The sequence below is a fragment of the Mesoplodon mirus genome (assembly GCF_964341445.2).
Source record: "Mesoplodon mirus genome assembly, chromosome: 19".
Classification (NCBI taxonomy): Eukaryota; Metazoa; Chordata; class Mammalia; order Artiodactyla; family Ziphiidae; genus Mesoplodon; species Mesoplodon mirus.
Genome location: NC_138995.1, coordinates 56,255,377 through 56,273,540, shown reverse-complemented (window position 1 = coordinate 56,273,540; position 18,164 = coordinate 56,255,377). Strand labels below are relative to the sequence as shown.

At 51.1% G+C, this 18,164-nt stretch overlaps 2 protein-coding genes across 3 annotated transcripts; one reads left to right on the top strand and one right to left on the bottom strand.

Annotated features, from left to right (window-relative positions):
• Nucleotides 1–192: 192 nt before the first annotated feature.
• Nucleotides 193–9,143, bottom strand: QPCTL (glutaminyl-peptide cyclotransferase like). 2 transcript variants are annotated; one of them, XM_082607490.1, is made up of 7 exons: nt 8,895–9,143; nt 8,254–8,397; nt 7,209–7,490; nt 5,519–5,671; nt 5,319–5,418; nt 4,706–4,822; nt 193–2,400 (listed from the first exon to the last, which is right to left on the bottom strand). In XM_082607490.1, the coding sequence occupies exons 1-7, from the start codon at nt 9,102–9,104 to the stop codon at nt 2,180–2,182; spliced, it is 1,227 nt and encodes a 408-aa protein (XP_082463616.1). In that variant the 5' UTR covers nt 9,105–9,143; the 3' UTR covers nt 193–2,179. The 2 variants fall into 2 exon arrangements, with proteins under 2 accessions (XP_082463616.1, XP_082463617.1); XM_082607491.1 differs by having other exon boundaries at nt 2,217–3,153.
• A 650-nt stretch (nt 9,144–9,793) lies between these two features.
• On the top strand, nt 9,794–15,491 carry SNRPD2 (small nuclear ribonucleoprotein D2 polypeptide). Its single transcript, XM_082606933.1, has 3 exons — nt 9,794–9,934; nt 11,613–11,792; nt 15,227–15,491. Coding segments are annotated over exons 1-3 (357 nt in total). The 5' UTR covers nt 9,794–9,932; the 3' UTR covers nt 15,402–15,491.
• The last annotated feature ends 2,673 nt before the right edge of the window (nt 15,492–18,164 follow it).

Here is an 18,164-nt window from a genome sequence, read left to right as displayed (position 1 = left end):
TGCCAGCTACTGAGCCTGCGCTCTAGAGCCCGCGTGCCACAACTACTGAAGCCTGCGTGCCTAGAGCCCATGCTCTGCGATGAGAGAAGCCACCGCAGTGAGAAGCCCGCGCACCGCAATGAAGAGTAGCCCTCGCTTGCTGCAACTAGAGAAAGCCCGCACGCAGTAACAAAGACCCAACGCAGCCAAAAATAAAATAAATCAAATAAATAAATTAAAAAAAAATTTATTGAACTAAAGCTAGGTCTGAAGTAGCAGAGACCAAAAAAAGAAAGAAAACAGGAAGGAAGGTTATGGATGATAGAGTGAGGAAGTCTTAACACATTTAACTGGTGTTCTAGAATCAGAAGAGAGAGTGGTGCAATGATAATATTTAAGGACACGATAATTGCAAATTCCAGACTGGTAAAAAGACTGGTATGCCCAGTGAGTCATAGGCAGGATAAATAAAAAGAAATGAATACCTAGACACATGCAGTGAAAGTGTCCAGCTGTGATCTTCAGCAATTGATTTCTCTGAAGCTCAGTTTCTTAATCTGAAGAATAAGAATACTGACAGTTCCTCAAAAGACTGACATGTGAGCTGTTGCATCTGGAATGTTCAACAGTTGTGCTCACCAAAGACACCTCATGGCCTCTTCATAGGGTGAAGCTGGGGGAGCCTAAGTTTGGGAGACAGATGGGAGCTGGGGGAAACATCACCTTGCCAAGCATCAGCAGCCTCATCTGTAAAATGGGGCTCACGATCCTTACCCTGGATTCAAGTGGAAAATGTGCCCAGGCCCCTTGCCCAGAACCTGGCGTGTAGTACACTCAGCAAGATGACCTGCAGGGAGGCAAGGGGCCAAGGACGTCACTGAACACACTGCTTCCCCTAACATGGAGGTGATGGTTTCACCTACTTCTGGGATGGCTGTGAGGCTAAGGGGACCTGCTGCACTTTTAAGTGCTTGGCACCATGCCTGCCACACAAGAAATGAACAAACAGGAACTAACTTTGTGATTTGAGACCCTCCTGCCACCCTAGCTGTTGATATCTGTCAATTTCCTTTCTGAACGCAACTTCTGCCAATTCCACCTCTAAGAGGCTGTTAGTCCCCACCCCACAAACCTCACTCAGGCTTGCAGCGAGTTAAAAGCCTCAGGAGGAGCTACTTTTGACCAACAATCTGTTGGTCCAGCACAGGTGATTTTTGGAAGGGAGGTAGGACATGGGGATAGGAGCACAGCTGTGGGTGAGAATCTGGGCTCTGTCAATAACTGGTTCGTAATTCTCAGCTCTGGCCACCTCATTTGCAAAATGAGAACCGAAATTGTCCCTCAGCCCGTGAGTTCTCTCGAGTCCTTGCTAACCTTGAGTTGGCTTGCGAGGCTGACGTTCACCTTCACTCTTTAACCCTGCATCCTGGCCTGGCATCCCTGTGTCCTACCAGGTCTCCATCGAAGTCAAGAAATCAGCAGGTACAGAGCCCAACACGGGACTTCCTGTCTAGGTGCCCTTTAGGTTTGCTAAGGAGCTGTGAATGAACCAAACTTGTATCCTTAAGGACAGCATGTCCCAAAGTTTGCTGATCATGAGACTTCCTCAGGTGCTTGTTACAGAGTCCCAGCCCCTCCCTGAAGTTGATTCAGTAGGTGGGACCTGGGAGTCTGCATTTTATTTGTTTATTTATTTATTTATTTATTTGCCTCACTGCGCAGCTTGCGGGGTCTTAGTTCCCTGACCAGGGGTTGAACCCGGGCTCCGGCAGTGAGAGTGCCGAGGCCTAACCACTGGACCGCCAGGGAATTCCCCGCATTTTTAAATAAGCACCCCAGTTAAGTCTGAAAATTAGGGCTGGGAAATAATTTCTTGGGTCATCACTAGAGTTTGCAGTTACACACACCATCTCCCACTCCTGTACCCACAGCCAAAAGGGAAAGGATGGTTTGGTGTAACTAGTTTACAGTGAGTCTAGATCTGTCTGACCCATTTCTACCATAAGTATACTCAAACTATCAAAACCCAGTGTTTCCCGAAGTACCTTCTGAGGTACCATGGTTCTGTGAGGTGCTTCCCAATAAAGGGGTTCCGTGGTGAAATACTTTGGGGAACATTGCATTCTCTTTCTTGAAAATTCACATTGCGCAAACGAAGAAACTCATTTAATGTTGTCTCACCCCACTTCGGTCCCCCTTTTCATGCAACACCTATGTATGCTAGTTCTACAGGATATATTTTGCAGAAACACTGGTTTATTGGCCATTGGATCTGGCAGAATCTGGAGTTCCCAAGTATTGGCTTCCACCTCCTCTGTTCCCTGCTTACGAGCACATCTTCTGTGGGCTCCCCACGGCACATCCACGTGGGAGTTGGGTTTGGACTGATGCGGTAGCAAGGCTGCCATTCTGGAGAAGGAACTGCCACAAAAACATAAGCCACAGAGAATTCATTTGGTCAGGGGTATTGCTGGTCCACATGCCATTTGCTGACTAAAATGGAGGACGGCATTTGGCCCCTGCAGACCTGCAGCCCAAGTGTTTCCCTCAGGGCAGCGGCCAAGCTCTTATTCCTTTGGCTCTCACACCACAGTGGTCTGTCTCTTCCATGTCTTTGAAGAGTGGCAGCTTGAGATAAAGAAAGAGGGTCTTGGGCCTCCCTGGTGGCGCAGTGGTTGAGAGTCCGCCTGCCGATGCAGGGGATACGGGTTCGTGCCCCGGTCTGGGAGGATCCCATATGCCGCGGAGCGGCTGGGCCCGTGAGCCATGGCCGCTGGGCCTGCGCATCCGGAGCCTGTGCTCCGCAACGGGAGAGGCCACAGCAGTGAGAGGCCCGCATACCGCAAAAAGAAAAAAAAAAAAAAAAAAAAAGAAAGAGGGTCTTCCGGTCAGAGCACAAGCAGAACCAAAGGTGTTAAAAAAGGACAAGCCCGCACACCACAGGCAGGCCTGGCCTGAGCTCCTCGGCTCCAGGTGCCCTCGTCACAGCTGCTGCTGGGTGCTTCTCCCTCAGAGTCTGCCGGGCAGGCTAGAGCCCCAGGTATTCAGCCAGGAACACGGCCAGGATGCGGCTCAGGTTGTGTACCGTGGGTGGGTGCAGGTTGGCCTCAGAGTCATCGGACGTGTGCCAGACAGAGGGGAAGGGTGTGGAGATGAGGTGGAGCACAGGGACCCCTGCAGGACAGAGAGGAGGCTCAGGCTTGTGTGTGGCCCCCAACTGACCCAGGAGCCCAGGCCCACGTCTGGGGAACCTCGCCTTGTCCCCCCGAGCAGAAGATACTCTGTTGTGGCACTTGAAGAATTCTGAACAATGATTTTCAGCGTGTGAAGGTACATGTTCGTTTTAAAAATACATCCAGTATATTTTTTCCATAACGCAAATTAGAAAAACTCAAAACTTAACGGATTATGGAAAGACAGAAGAAGGGAATGAGGTCTTTGACCTTCCTCGCCGGGTATACATTATTAGGCTCTTTTTCTCTTCTTTACTGATAGTTAACGTTTATGTTCTATTCCAGGCCCGAGTCTAAGGCCATAAACACACACAATTTTATCCTTACAATAATCATGTAAGGTGTACTATAATACTCCTGTTTTACAGATGTGGACACTGAGGCACAGAGGCAGGCAGAGTGATTTGCCTAAGGTCTCGCCTCTGGTAAAGAGCACAGTCAGAATCTGAACCCAGGCCACGTGTCTCCAGAGTGTGTGCTCCTAACCCTTGCACTGCATTGGGTTCCTGTCCTCGGAGTGTTTCACTCTTTGTTTGTCCAGATTTGGTAAATATCTGTCCCCCTGCTAGACAGGAGCCAGGTGGATTATGGCCCGTCACCATATCCCTGACAGCTAGCTCAGTACCTGCCTTGGGAAGTATTCAGTGAATGAATCAATAAAGACATTGTAACAAATGCATATTTGTTGAATGAGTAAATTATAGAATAAAAATTTAAAAAGCAGTTTTTAGCACTTACTGTATATGCCAAGCACCGTGTAAGAAGGCATTTTATATATCTGATCTCATCTAATCCTCCCAACCCTGTGATTAAGAATATATAACATAAATTTGGTGTAGCCACTATGGAAAACAATATGAAGTTTCCTCAAAAAATTAAAAATAAAACTGCCATATGAAAAAAAAAGAATACATACATACGTATGTGTTTGTATGTATCTATCTCTTCCTTTTCCAGAAGAAACGGGGCCACAGAGAGGCTCAGTAATTTGCCTTAGGTCACCAATGGTAAGTTGCAGATCCTAGAACCCAGACCTGTCCAATTCTAAAACCTATGTTTTGAACCCCTCTACCAGATGTCGTCAACCCTGGCTATGCATCAGAATCACCTGGGAGTTTTGTAAAAATAATGTAGAGGCCCCAGATTGTGGTTCAGTAGGCCTGAAATGTGACTGGGCATTTTTCGAAGCTCAGGTGATTATGCTGGGTGGCCAAGGGCTTGAGAGGCAAGAACTAGAAGAAACTGCAATCACTGAGGCACAACCAGTAATAGCTAACATTTCTTGAACACTCGCTAGTGCCAGGCACTGGTCCAAGGTCTTTACATTCAATCCCCTCAACAACTCTGAGATGGGGGCTGTTATCAACCCCATCCTTACAGATGAGGAAATCAAGGCACAAAGAGGTTAAGCAGTTTGCCACCAGGGGCCACGGCCGGGTCGTATCTGTGGCTCCCTGGGACCCCTGCCCACCACTCCTCCCCACAGCAAGTACCTCGGCGGAGGAAGGGGATGTGGTCGTCTTCCACAGAGCCAGGGGGCTCCCCGGGCTGGAAGTACATCACTTCCCAAGGATGAGACTGCAGTAGGTTCAGACGGTGCAGGCGCTTCTCTGGAGGCGGTGGGGATTAGAGAGCAAGGGTCAGCCCCTCAACGGTCAAAGGTTCCCCTGCTCACAAATCAGAGGAGGGCAGGGGGTCTGGGGGTGAAGCACTGGTCATCCCAACAAGGATGAATGTTAGTTACCCCTTATGCAGGCCGACTGTGTTCCCAGTCTCAATTAATCCCTCTGAGTCTAAGGAGGTAGATACCCCTATTATAACCATCATGCCCATTTTACAGATAGGAAGTTGAGGCTCAGAGAGAGGAAGCCACTTGCCCAAGCTCACACAGCTGGTAAGAAAGAGAGCCAGAATTTGAACCCGGGGCTATCTGACCCCAGAGCCCCCGTTTGTAATCACTTCATTTGACTGCTGGGGGGTCTTTTTGTGTTTCTGCCCTAGTGCTTTAAAGAGAGACTAGGGAGGTAGAGGGAAGGCTGGATGACCCCTTAGAGGACAGGTGCCTGGCCTCCCTCCAGCCTCCGAGGTGGGTGCCTGCCTCCTTACCAATACTCCTCAGCCGATGGAACCAGCGGGCCGTGCGAGGAAAGTGACTGTAGAAGGTCGGGTTGGGGGCTCCCAGGAGATCAAGAAGCATAAAGAGATCCTAGGGAGAGAGACCAGGACTGGAGAGGCCAGGCGGGATGCTGCCAGCCTCGTGTCACCCGCTTCCCACCACACAGGAACCCAGTGGGGCCTGGTCTTACAATAGCCTGGATCCTGGTGAAGCCGGGGCCATGGGGTGCAGACTCCATGAGCTGGGCCAGGTGCCGGGAGCCGTAAAGCGAGTCCTTGGGTCCCCACTCCTTCAGTGCCTCTTCACCATCCAAGAAGAGCAGCTGCAAGGTCACTGGGGCTGCCTGTGAGAGCCAGTGGTCAGGGCCAGCGCAGTGCCAGCCCTCAGCCTCAGTGCACACACATTTCCTGCCTGCTTGCACAGCTGATGAGGGCAAACTAAGTCTCCTCACTCGAAGAGCATGGTGGCCAAGAGTACAGACTCGGAGCCAGACTGCCTGCGTTCAAACCCTGGCTGGGCTGCTCAGTAGCCAAGCAGTCGTGGGTAAGTTACTAAGTTCTCAAAGCACCGGCTTCCTTATGTAGAAATGGGGTTAATACCAGTCTTCATCATAGGGTAGGATTTGAACCCAGGTCCTAGGACAGCGCCTGGCACACAGTAACTAAACTAGGGTTAGCTCTGATTGTAATTGTTATTCCTCAAGTTCATGTAGCAAAAGAGACGGACCCACAAATAAATAATTATACAAACGATGAAATGCCGTCGGGCAAATGCTTCCAAGAACAACAGCGTCCTGATCTGGCCTAGGGAACATGCCAGGTCTGTTGGAAAGGGATGTTTGCACTGAGGCTGAGTAGGAGCTGGCCTGGCAAAACGGAGCAGAGGGAAGAGTGTTCTCCGGTGAGGAAGAAACATGAATCAGGACTGGGGCCAAAGAAGGGGCCAAAGAGGTTTGAGTAGAGGCCCAAGGGGTCAGCAAGGGCCAGGGAGCTTGGGCTTTGTTACAGGGGCACTGGCGTTTGAGCCATGGAAGGGATCTGAGCAGGGGAGGAGCGTGAGGAGATCTGTGTTTCTGTTCATTCATTCCATACATTTAAAAAAAAATTTTTTCCCACAGGGTTGATGTTTTTATCTTTTTGTTGTTGTTGTTTTAGCATGTGGGCTCTTAGCTCCCCGACCAGGGATCAAACCCATGCCCCTGCATTGGAAGCGCAGAGTCCTAACCACTGGACCACCAGGGAAGTCCCTCCATACATTTTTATTGACATCCTACTTTATGCCAGGCAATATTCTCAGCCCAGAGGATACAGCAGGAAATAAACACAGCCAAGGGCCTGGCTATCTGGAGCTTATTCTAGTTGGGGAGACATAAATAAATCAACATAAAGCCCCATGAGGCATGGGAGTGTGACAGGGAGCTATTTTAGGGTGGCTGGGAAGGTCTCTTTGAGGAGGTGACATCAAAGTGGACATCTGAATGAAGGGTGGCAGCCAGCCAGGAATATATCTGAGAAAATCACATTCTAGGCAGAGCAAAGAGCAAGTGCAAATGCCTGGGGTGGGAGTGAATTGTGTGGCTTGAGGTACACGGAGGAGGTGGGAGGCTAGAGTGGAGTGAGCGAGGGGTGAGAGGTGGTAGGGGAGACCAGAGAGGTGAGAGGGCACACCTCATGGGCTAAGAGAAGGGCTCTGGCTTACTTGTGGAACAAGGTGAGAGCTGTGAGGGAGAAGGGACAGGATCTGACATTCAAGAAATGGAAAGACCCTGTGGCTGTGTTGTGGAGTGGGGGAAGACAAGACCAAGCACGGGATGGTGTTGGTATGGGCCAAGGTAGAGGCAGTCCCCACCCACCCACCCCCACCCTACCCTGGCTCCTCACCTGCTCCTTGGCTCTAGCCAGCTCCAGGTCCAGGGCCTGGGCCAGCTCCAGTAGGAGGGCGCAAGGCACAGCCGAATCCGTGGCCCCCACAAAGGGGGCTGACCCAGATGAGAAGAGCTTTGAGTCGTAATGGCAGGCAAGGGTGAGGTGACGGGCAGCCCTTGGGTCCAGCGTGGCCACCACGTTGCTGAAGTGCAGTGGCCCCAGGGGTGTCGAGGCTGTGAAGGGGTCCAGTTCTACATGCCAGCCTGCCATCAGGGTCCGCAGTGTGGCCTCCAGGAACTAGTGGCAAGAGAGAGGTGGGAGAGTGGGTGGGGACTGGGGAGAAGGTCGGAAGAAGGGCCATGTGACCTGAACCATGCCGAGCAGTCAGATTGACTCACAAATCTCGCTTTGGTTTAATCGTTCCCTTGATACACTTCTGCTGAGTACCTACTAAGTGCCAGGCATGAAGTGACCCTGTCTCTTGATGCCAAGACTAATCACAGCTCACCCTTCCATAGCACTCACTCTGTGCCAAGCCCTTGTTCTAGGAACCCTGTGGAGTGGGGACTGTCAATGGTTCCATTTTGCAGATGAGGAAACTGAGGCACAGAGAAGTTAAGAAACTAGTTCAAGGTCACACTCCAAGTGGCTGATGTGGATTTGAACTCAGGCAGTGTTCAAATGACTCTCAATACTTTCTGAGAGGCAATGTAGAGATGTTACCACACCGGCTCTGGAGCCAACCCATTTGGGTTGAAACCCTAGGTATATCATTCATTAGCTGTGGGATTTGGGCAAAATGCCTAACTATTCTGCGCCTCAGTTTCCCCATCTACACAATGAAGGTCAGATTGGTGCCCACCTTATCCGGCTGTTGTTGATGCTTAGCGTATAGTAAGATTTTGGTGGGGGCAGTAAAGAGGGCAGTGGTCTGGTGGTTAGCAGGATAGGACTCTAGAGTCAGATTACGCCCAGCCAGAGCCCTAGCTCTGCCACTTGGGCAGAATACCTATTTCCTTGGTGGGCTGCGGGGTCAGGGGTTGGAGGTGGGGCCCCTTACCTTTCTGACTTGGAGATTGCCAGGGCTGCCGGGGGTCCGCACAACCAGCAGGGGGCGCAGATAATTGTTCCAGAGACGGTGAGGGTCCAGTTGCCCCACCACCCTCCGCACCCCGGCTTCGGGGAGACTTCCGATCGACGGGCCCTTGGGAAGGGGGTGGGGAAGAGAAGAACAGAGCGTGAAAGCAACACTCATTCCAACCCTACCCTGGGGGCTGTCGTCCCTAAGAAGCCCCAGTTCCTCTTCCTAATCGCAGCCTCCAGCATCGGAGGTTTCTAGGATAAATCCTAGACTCGGGAAAGACACCCAAGCCCATCCGGCCCAGCCCACCCCCATCTTGATGGGGGAAATCGAGGCCCAGCTAGAGTAAGGGACTCTTCCAAATAAATGACTTTAGGATTAGAACCCAGAACTCCCAGTGTTACTCCTCCAGACCCTTCCTCTTACGGGGTAACCGCTATTACAGAACAAGCCCGAAGCCTTATTCCGTTGGAAAGAGGCATGCGCTCTAAAGACGGAGACTGCGGCACCTGCGGCTAGGGCAATACGATAAAGATAAAGTCACGTCAACCTGAAACCTCGGAGAAGGGGATGCGGGGAATCAGGGCTCCCGCAGTGCCCGCGTCCCCTCCCGGCCTCACCCGCAGCTCCCGGCCTAGCGGCAGCTCCTCAGTCTGGCGGTGCCAGCCGCTCCAACTGGTGTATAACACCGAGGCCACCGCCAGCGCCAGCAGCAGCAGAGGCAACAGCTGCGCCCGAGGTAGCAGGCGGCGCTTGGGCGGTGAGGGTGGCTCCAAAAGGCCGCGTTCCCCGAGCCGTAGCCGGGGCCGCCCGCGGCCCCCGGAACGCATGGCAGCTTTGCCCTGAAACCGGTCTGGGACAGCGGATAGAGTTTAGGCCCAGCCAAGTCCCACCCCGTGGAATCACCGGACCAATGAGCAACAAGAGCGGCTGCACCATCCCACACTTCCGCGGGCAGTAAAGCCAATGGGACTTTCGTTCTGAGGACACGCCTCCCTGTCTCCCCGGAGCTTTGGGGGTTGGTTCCCCTGAGGGTTGCACAACCCAAAAGGGAGCGCGAAAGAGGTAGGAACCGCCTCAGCGGAGGAGGGGAAGCCAATATGAAGCGTTTGATCATGGAAAACATTCGACCTGCCGGGCGCAGGTCCACGCCCCTCCCGGATGTAGGCAAAGGATTGGTTACCCCTAGTCAAAAGATCAATAGACACTTGAACGGTCCCCGAAGGAAAAGGGGAGGTGTCCATCCCGGAAGCGAGGAGCGGATTGGCTTCGCGGAGGCCGCTCCCCCAAAGGCAGGGCGGGCGGGCATGTGGAAATAGCTTGTCCTTTCCTTCCTTCAACCTGTGCGGTTGATTCAAAATGGTTTGAATCAGCCCCGCTTTCTTTTCCTCTCCACTGTCGTGAACATCCGCCCCGTACTGTCCTGAATGGCCTGGAATCACCATGTGAAGCTTTTATCCCACAGCTGCGAAGGGCTGGTGGAAATCGCTACGGCAACTGGCCACGCCCCCATGCGCTCGTTGGGTTTGCGCAGGCGCCCACGGAAGTGGGCCGCAGGAAGCGGAAGTCCCGCCTCTGTGTCGCGCTCTCTGAGGAAGGCTGAAGCAACGCGGAGGAGACGGTAGCGACTCGAGAGTGCGGCCACCACCATCGCCAACATGTGAGGCCGGGCTAGGCTTAGGTGGCGGGAGTGAGGTTGAGGGTGTAAGTTTGGCCACTTACCGGTGGAAGGGGATGGGCAGAGCCGGGGGCGGAGGCAAACATTTTAGGGGTAAAGTGGCGTACTTTTCTACTGATGGGTTTGAGAACGGACGTGGGGCCTTTGACGGATTCTCACTTCGGGAGGAGGGACAGCTTTATCTGATAATGGGCTGGGCTTTCCCAAATAATGAATCTTACTGAAATGAATTTTAAGGGGAAGCGCTTTTACGAATAAAGAACCTGGAAGAGGGGAGTACGGACTTGTAGGAAAAACGATGTTAGATAAGGGGCTTGTACGGATAATTTGAGCTGGAGACGGTTGGCTTTCTAACTACATTCTCGATTTTTACGGATAACGAGTTACGGGAATGATTTTCCTTACGTATTCATTCAACAATTATTTATTGAGTGCTCCTATATCAGGCTGCTTTAGACACATAGGCTCTATGAGTAAATTACCCCACTCCCCCAAGGAAGAAAATCCCCTTCTGCATCTTATGGGATGGGAAGAGGCAGGCAGTAAACGTAATGGTAATAAACAGGTAAAGTATGTGGTGTGTTAGGTGACCGGGACTATGAATAAAGAAACGGTAGAGCAGGGTGAAACAATGTGGAACGCCACTTTTGAGAGACAGGACACATAAAGGAGGCAACACTTGAGCAAAAACCTGAAGAAAGTGAGAGAGTGAACCACAGAGATATCTGGGGAGGTATCCAGGCAGAGGGAAAAGCAAATGCAGGGACCCAAGAAGAAAGTTTGCCTAATATCTATTTTTTTAATATAAATTTATTTATTTTTATTTATTTATTTTTGGCTGCGTTGGGTCTTCGTTGCTGCGCGCGGGTTTTTCTCTAGTTGTGGCGAGCGAGGGCTGCTCTTCGTTGTGGTGTGTGGGCTTCTCATTGCGGTGGCTTCTCTTGTTGCGGAGCACGGGCTCTAGGCGCGCGAGCTTCAGTAGTTGTGGCTCGTGGGCTCTAGAGCTCAGGCTCAGTAGTTGTGGCGCATGGGCTTAGTTCCACTGCATGTGGGATCTTCCCAGACCAGGGCTCGAACCCGTGTCCCCTGCATTGGCAGGCAATTCTTAACCACTGCGCCACCAGGGAAAGCCCATGAGAGGGTTTTGAAGAGTGAGGTGATATATGACTTGAGTCTTGGCACCATCCCCGAGACTGCTTTGTGGAGAGCAAACTGTTGGGGAGCGTGGATGGAGGCAGCGAGACCAGTAGGAGAGAGATGATGGAGGTTTAAGCCATGGTAAGAAATGGACAGATTCCGATATATTTTAGCGGCAGATGACAGGATTTGCTGACAGATTGAATATAGGACGTGGGAGAAGAAAAGAAGAGTCAAGTTGACATTAAGAGTTTTTGCTTAAAGAACTAGAAGAATGGAGTTGCCATTGATGGAGATGAGGAAGGCTGTGGATAGTATAGTAGAAGTTGGGGGTATTGGGGGATCTGGAGTTCAGCCTAGGACGTGAAGGGTGGAAATGTCTATTAAGCATCCAAGTGGTGATGCTGAGAGAGGACCGAGCAGGAGGGTGGGTATGTGAGGGAGACACCGAGCCAGAGGCCATGACCACCCAGGCTCCGGCTCTGGGCCCTCTCACCTATGGGTTCCATACTTGCCCACTTAGGAGCCTCCTCAACAAGCCCAAGAGTGAGATGACCCCGGAGGAGCTGCAGAAGCGGGAGGAGGAGGAGTTTAACACAGGGCCACTCTCCGTGCTCACCCAGTCGGTCAAGAACAACACCCAAGTGCTTATCAACTGCCGCAACAACAAGAAGCTCCTGGGCCGTGTGAAGGCCTTTGACAGGTAAGCGCCTGGGTCTGGGGAGGTGTTCTTTCCAGGTCTGGAGAAGCAGTCCCAGCTCCAGTCCGAAGCCCAGGGCAGAAGCATCTCAGGACCTCAAGATGTGGTGGTCTCTCGTCCCTCCAGCTGTGAAGCACAGTGGTTATGGTCATGTACTTGGGAGCCAGTCTTCCTGGATTCGTGTCCCAGCTCTGCCTCTTAACAGCCATGTGACCTTTGGCAAGTGACTTTATCTCGTCCGTACAGTGGCAGTAATCATGGTGGTTGCAAAGATTCAATCACTTAATATATGTGAAGCGTAATAAGTCATTAGAAGTCGAGCGTTTGGCACACAGCTCTTAATCAGTTTCTTTGCAGTTATTGCATAATGAGAGCGTCCACCTGGGTCAGGTACTGTTTTAGGCTCCAGAGATACAGCAATGATGGAAACAAACATGGTTCCTATACTCAGGGAGCTTATGCTGTAGGCAGGGAAGCTGACAGCAAACACATAAATAATGTCATAAAGACAAGTGCTGATAAGTTCTGTGCAGAAAAGTAAAGCCAGGTAAGAGTGTGAAGTGCCGGGAAGCGGGTGCTGTCTCAGGTAGATAATGCGGGAGGCCTCAAAGGAAGAGGCAGCGGTGGACAGATACGAATAAAATGAAGGTGCAAGCGAGGGTCTGAGTGTTTCAGCCATAGGGAGCAGCAAATGATTTTTCTTCTCTGGGCCTCAGTTTCCTTATCTGTGAAATATGCATCATAATAATACCCCTCAGAACAGTTGGGAGGCTTAAATGATACTATGTATGAAGAGCACGTGGCTCAGTACCTAACACATCATAAATGCTCAGTAAACATACGACCTGCAGCCTTTAGTTAGCATTTGGGAAGTGCTTTCCTCACAGTGGTGTGATGAAACTTACTCCTGGACTGCTTTTGCCACTAGCTTTTATGTGACCATGAACAAGTCTTTCGCTCAGCCTTAGTTTCCCCTTGAGTAAAATGAGACTGAGAACAACAGGAAGTGCCGGGTACAGGAGGCAGATAGGTCTGGATTCGAACACAGGCTCTGCCACTTCCAGACTCTGTGACCTTGGGTGAGTCACTTCATCCCACTATGCTCAGTTTCCTGCTCTAGAAGCTGGAGAGAACTAGTAAGCCAGTCAGTGATTACCTCCTGGGGGTGAGATGCAGGGAGGATTGACGGGTTAATGCTTAGAAAGTGCTTAAAGGGGCCTGGTGAGTGCCTGAATGGTAAGTGCTCAATAGCTGGTGGATATATATATATATATATATGATTTTTTTTTAAGTTGACTCTTTCCTTTTCCCCTAGCTTCCTCCTCTGCCCCCATATCATCCTCTCATCCCTCTCCCCACCCAGCCTACCACCCTAGTATGTGTCCTGCCATGTTTGATTCACCCAGAGACTCCCTTGTGGTGGTAGTTAACAGCTTTATAGAGGCATAATTGATCTGTCATAATATTGTTTTTAAGATAGAATCATCCGTGTGCTCTGTTGCATCTTGTTTTTTCACACAGATCAGTGGTCTGAGGACATCACTGCAAGTTAGCTAAGGATTCTTAACCACTTTATTTACTTAATTATGTTACTTTCTTGAGCGAGCAATGGATGCAAAATTTGAAAAATACAAAAGGCACCCAGTGAAGAGCAGGTCTTCCCTCTCCATGCCCCGGTTGCCCTCCCCAGGGACCCCATCATGGCTAATTTCTCAGGTCTCCTCCAGGAGGATTACTTGCACAGAACATCATACATGTAGATACAGGAGGGTGCTTTTTATTTATTTCTAAGTCACTACTAATGGCATGCCACACCGTTTTAGACCTTGGTTTTTTCACTTAACAATATACCTTGGAAATGTTCCCATATTGGTATGCTACTTCCTTTTTTTAATTTACTTTCTCTGAATTGGTAATATATTCACATGATTTCCAAAACAGTAATAACAGTCCAATGAAAAGTTTCCATCTGGTTTGTCTCCAGTCTACGTAGGTCACCCCACTGCCACCAGTCTTTAGGTGTATTTCAAGGATTTAGTATTGCACAACCAGGTGGTGGAATGTATGTTTTTCCTACCCACTTTTTTCCTACAGAAGATTGCTTTCCATGCATCCTGTTCCCTCCCTTGCCTTTTTCACTCAGCAGTATCTCCTGGAGGTTACTGCACAGCAAGGCACAGAGCTTCCTCACGTGCTCCTCACGATCTTCCTCAACTCTCTTGTTTTTTTTACAAATTTACTTATTTTATTTATTTATTATTTTTGGCTGCGTTGGGTCTTCGTTGCTACTCTACGTTGCGCTGCATGGGCTTCTCACTGCAGTGCCTTCTCTTGTTGCGGAGCATGGGCTCTAGGCGCGGAGGCTTCAGTAGTTGTGGCACCCAGGCTTAGTTGCTTCACGACATGTGGGATCTTGCTGGACCATGGCTCGAACCCGTGTCCCCTGCATCGGCAGGCGGATTCTTAACCACTGCGCCACCAGGGAAGCCCCCTCGTCTTTCTTATGCTTGGTAGTATTTCCCTGTATCCTCCTATCCCTTTACCTTGCTTTAATTTTTCTTCATAGCACTTGCTACCACCTGACAGTAGATTACAGGTGTCCTTGTTTAGTGTTCTCCCCTCACTAGACTGCAGACCCCATGAGGGCAGGGATATTATCTCTTTTATTCATTGCTGTATTCATTGCAAGCGTTTGTTGACTGAGCTAATCCATACTGTCGTCACACGTGCCTACCCAGCACCCCGAGGACAGGGACAAAAAGCAGGACTGGAGTGGAGGCGTCACATACCGGCCTCAGGCCCCAGGGACCTCTGGTTCTCCAAAGAGAAGTTGTACCTTTGCTTATGCCACCAGAAGTACTCGGAGTTAAAAAGCACAAACAGGGGCTTCCCTGGTGGCGTAGTGGTTGAGAGTCCGCCTGCCGATGCAGGGGACACGGGTTCGTGCCCCGGTCCGGGAAGATCCCACATGCTGCAGAGCAGCTGGGCCCGTGAGCCATGGCCGCTGAGCCTGCGCATCCGGAGCTTGTGCTCCGCGATGGGAGAGGCCACAACAGTGAGAGGCCTGCGTACTGCAAAAAAAACAAAAACAAAACACAAGCAGCACCATTTCATTTGCCTTTATCCTGTGCCAGGCCCTGTTCTAAGTACTTAACAGTAATACTGTATTGATTCATTTAATCTTCACAACAGCCCTAGGAGGTAGGCACCATGAATGTCTCCATTATAGAGAGGAGGAAACTGAGGCACAGAGGAGTGAAGTCCTTTGCCCAAGCTTCAGGCTGAGGACTTGCAGAGGTGGCCTTGGAGCCCCGGCCATGCTGGTCCCGGGCCTGCACCTTCCCCCAGGCCACGCTGATGGAGGAAGAGGCAGTGCTGCACAGAGGAGGGGGTCAGGAGGCTCCCTCTCATTCCTGATGCCTCCCTCTGCCCACCAGGCACTGCAACATGGTGCTGGAGAACGTGAAGGAGATGTGGACTGAAGTCCCCAAGAGTGGCAAGGGCAAGAAGAAGTCCAAGCCAGTCAACAAGGACCGCTACATCTCAAAAATGTTCCTGCGCGGGGACTCGGTCATTGTGGTCCTGCGGAACCCGCTTATCGCCGGCAAGTAGGGGCCTCCTCCCTGCCGTCAGAACTTGCCCCCTCGTTTTGCGAAGACCTGCCCTTTGTGCTGGGAATAAAGTCGTGTGTTTTTTCTAGTGGCCTCTGTCTGTTCACAGGGCCTAGAGAGTGGGGCAGACCCAGGAGGGGGGCAGCCAGGCATGGGGCCAAGCACGGGGATTGGGACCTCTCTGAGCAGGTGAAGAGGCCTGGTCTGTGCCCCTTCCAGGCCTGACTTTCCCCTTCTGTGAAGTGAATTGGTTGGGCAGAGGGAGCTTTTGCTGCCTTTTGTGCTTTAATTTGTTCTAGCTTCTCTTCATTTTCTCTTTCTTTTCCTTCTCCCCACCTCTCAGTAAGTCGGTCTCACTCAAAATTTCTTTCAGTCTTTTTTATTTTTCCATTTGTTCAGTCAGACAGTCCCCCAAGTGCCTCCTCTGTGCCCAGTCCTATGTTGCAATGCTGGGGCACAGCCATGCCCAGAAGAGCCCCCAAGCTGCCCTCACTGACAGGAGAAAGAACTGCAGTTAAAGCAGTTAGTACTCAATACCAACAGCATTTGTAGCTGACACCTGACCTGTGCGGTTGCCAGGCCCTACGCTCTGTGCTGTTCAGACTTCCTAACGACTCTGAGCAGGCACTGTGATTCATTACTTCCAATTCCAGAGGCGGGGACTGGGGCACAAAGAGGTGATGGCGCCTCCCCGGGGGTATCCAGCCAGGAAGTGGTGATGCCGCCATTCAAACCCACCCTGCTCCTGAGCCTGTGGCCTAACTCCTGAACTCTGCTGCCCTCAAATCACAGCTTAACTACCCTTGAGAGAAATCCTCTGACAAATGTAGGGAGATAGAGGTGGGAAAGGAGGACCTTACTTATTGTGGGTGGATTAAGAGAAATCCCTGTCTTGCTCTGACGCACACACATCATGCTCCCCTCCCCGCCCCCCAGCTCTCTCTCTGTTCTGTCTCTGCATCTCTATCTGTGTTCTCCAGATAGGGCCAAGTGCCAGCCTGGTGCAGTTCGCAAATCTGAGGTCAGGGTCGAATGAGTTGTCTGACACACTGAGCTGTGGAAGGCGCAGCCATGATCCCATTAGCGACAGAGCTGAGGACCCTGCAGCAGGAGAAGGCCTGACACATGCAAGGCAATGGCTGTGAGGTTATAAAGGCTCATGTTTACTGAGTGGTTCACATCTAATTTGAACAACCATCTGGGGGGGTAGATGCTAGAGGCACCCCATTTTACAGGTGAGACAGCTGAGGCCCAGAGAAGGTAAGCGACTTGCCCAGGATCGCTCAGGAAACAATGGAGCCAAGTTAAAACCCAGGGAGCCAGGCCCTCATGATTGTCGGGGAGCAGGATGGAGCCATAACAGTGTGGGGGATGATGCTGCCGCAGGAAACTTACCCCCAGGATTTGGTTCTTGTGCAGGAGCTGGGACAGCACAAGCCCCAGGGTCACAGTTCGAATCCCTGCCCCACATCCCTCCTGTTCTCCTCAGGAAATAGGAATTCCTTTCCCTGCCTTGCAGGCTGGCAGCAAAGATTCTAGCCTAGGACACCCCTGCCTGGCATCAATCTGAATTTCCTCATCTCTTTACCCAACCCACTGCCCAAATGGTCTCTAATCCCCTCTTCCGTTAATGGTGAGTGAAAGTGAAAACAGGTTGCAGGAAAAGCGCTAGGCAAACGGGCCAAGTGTGCTCCATGCACCAGGCAGTACCCTAAGAGTTACTCATTGGAATCTCAGGCAACCCTAGGATGTTGGTACCATCATTATCCCCATTCCCATTTTCCAGAAGTGAAACTTAGGCACAGAGAGGTTAGGAATTTTCCCCAAGTCACACAGCTAATCAGTAGCCAAAAACTAAGATTTGAACTAGGCTGGTTCCTGCAGCTTTATTATTCCTACACTACCTTTCTGGAGAAGCAGCTCTCAGAAAATGTTTGGCACACACACAATTTTTAATCGTACACATTGTAAATAGTTTAAGTAACAGGAGATGACATGAACGTTCCCAGCTGGGAACGTTCTCTTAGGCATGGAGGACGGTGGCAGCATGGTGTCCATGGTGTCTTGGCAACACGTGGCTGAAGTTGAGCAGTACTGCTCTCCAGAGGGTGCAAGGCCACCACCGGCATCCGGCCACACAGCCCGCCTCTGTCATTTCCCTTATGGCCTGGCCAAGAAGATTTTCGCACTCCCCATCCCCACAAAAAACAACTGTTTCTCATGCTTTATTTACAAGGGCCCCCACCTTCCCAGAACCCACAAGAGGGGCCCAGCAGGACCACATGCTTGAAAGGACTCTGAGTTCAGCGACTATGGGCCATATCTGTCCAGGGAGCTGGGGACCCCAAGGAAAAGAATGGACAACACCCAGGTACTAACTGAATCTAAGTGTGTGTCTATGTGGGGGAGGGATTTAGGAGTGAGGGTCTTGCATGTGTACAGGTGGTCCAGCCACAGTGAGACTGCTGGCTTTCCTCCTAATTCTAGTTCCCAGGAGCCACCAAGAAGGGTATGCATGTGTGTCCACACTCTCCAGCTAGCAGTGATCTTGGCCTCCCTGGATGTAGGTTTCAGCTCTGACACCTGCCCTGAATTGCCCGTGTTGATATCTACACACAGAATCCTCCTCTCTGGACCCCAGTGCCACTCACATTTCTGTCTCTCTGACCTCTCCTGTGAGCTCCAGACCCTTATTGCCAGCTTAACATGTCCAAAGAGCACTCTTGGTTCTCCCCACCCTGAACCCCATCTCCCTCTTCCTCTC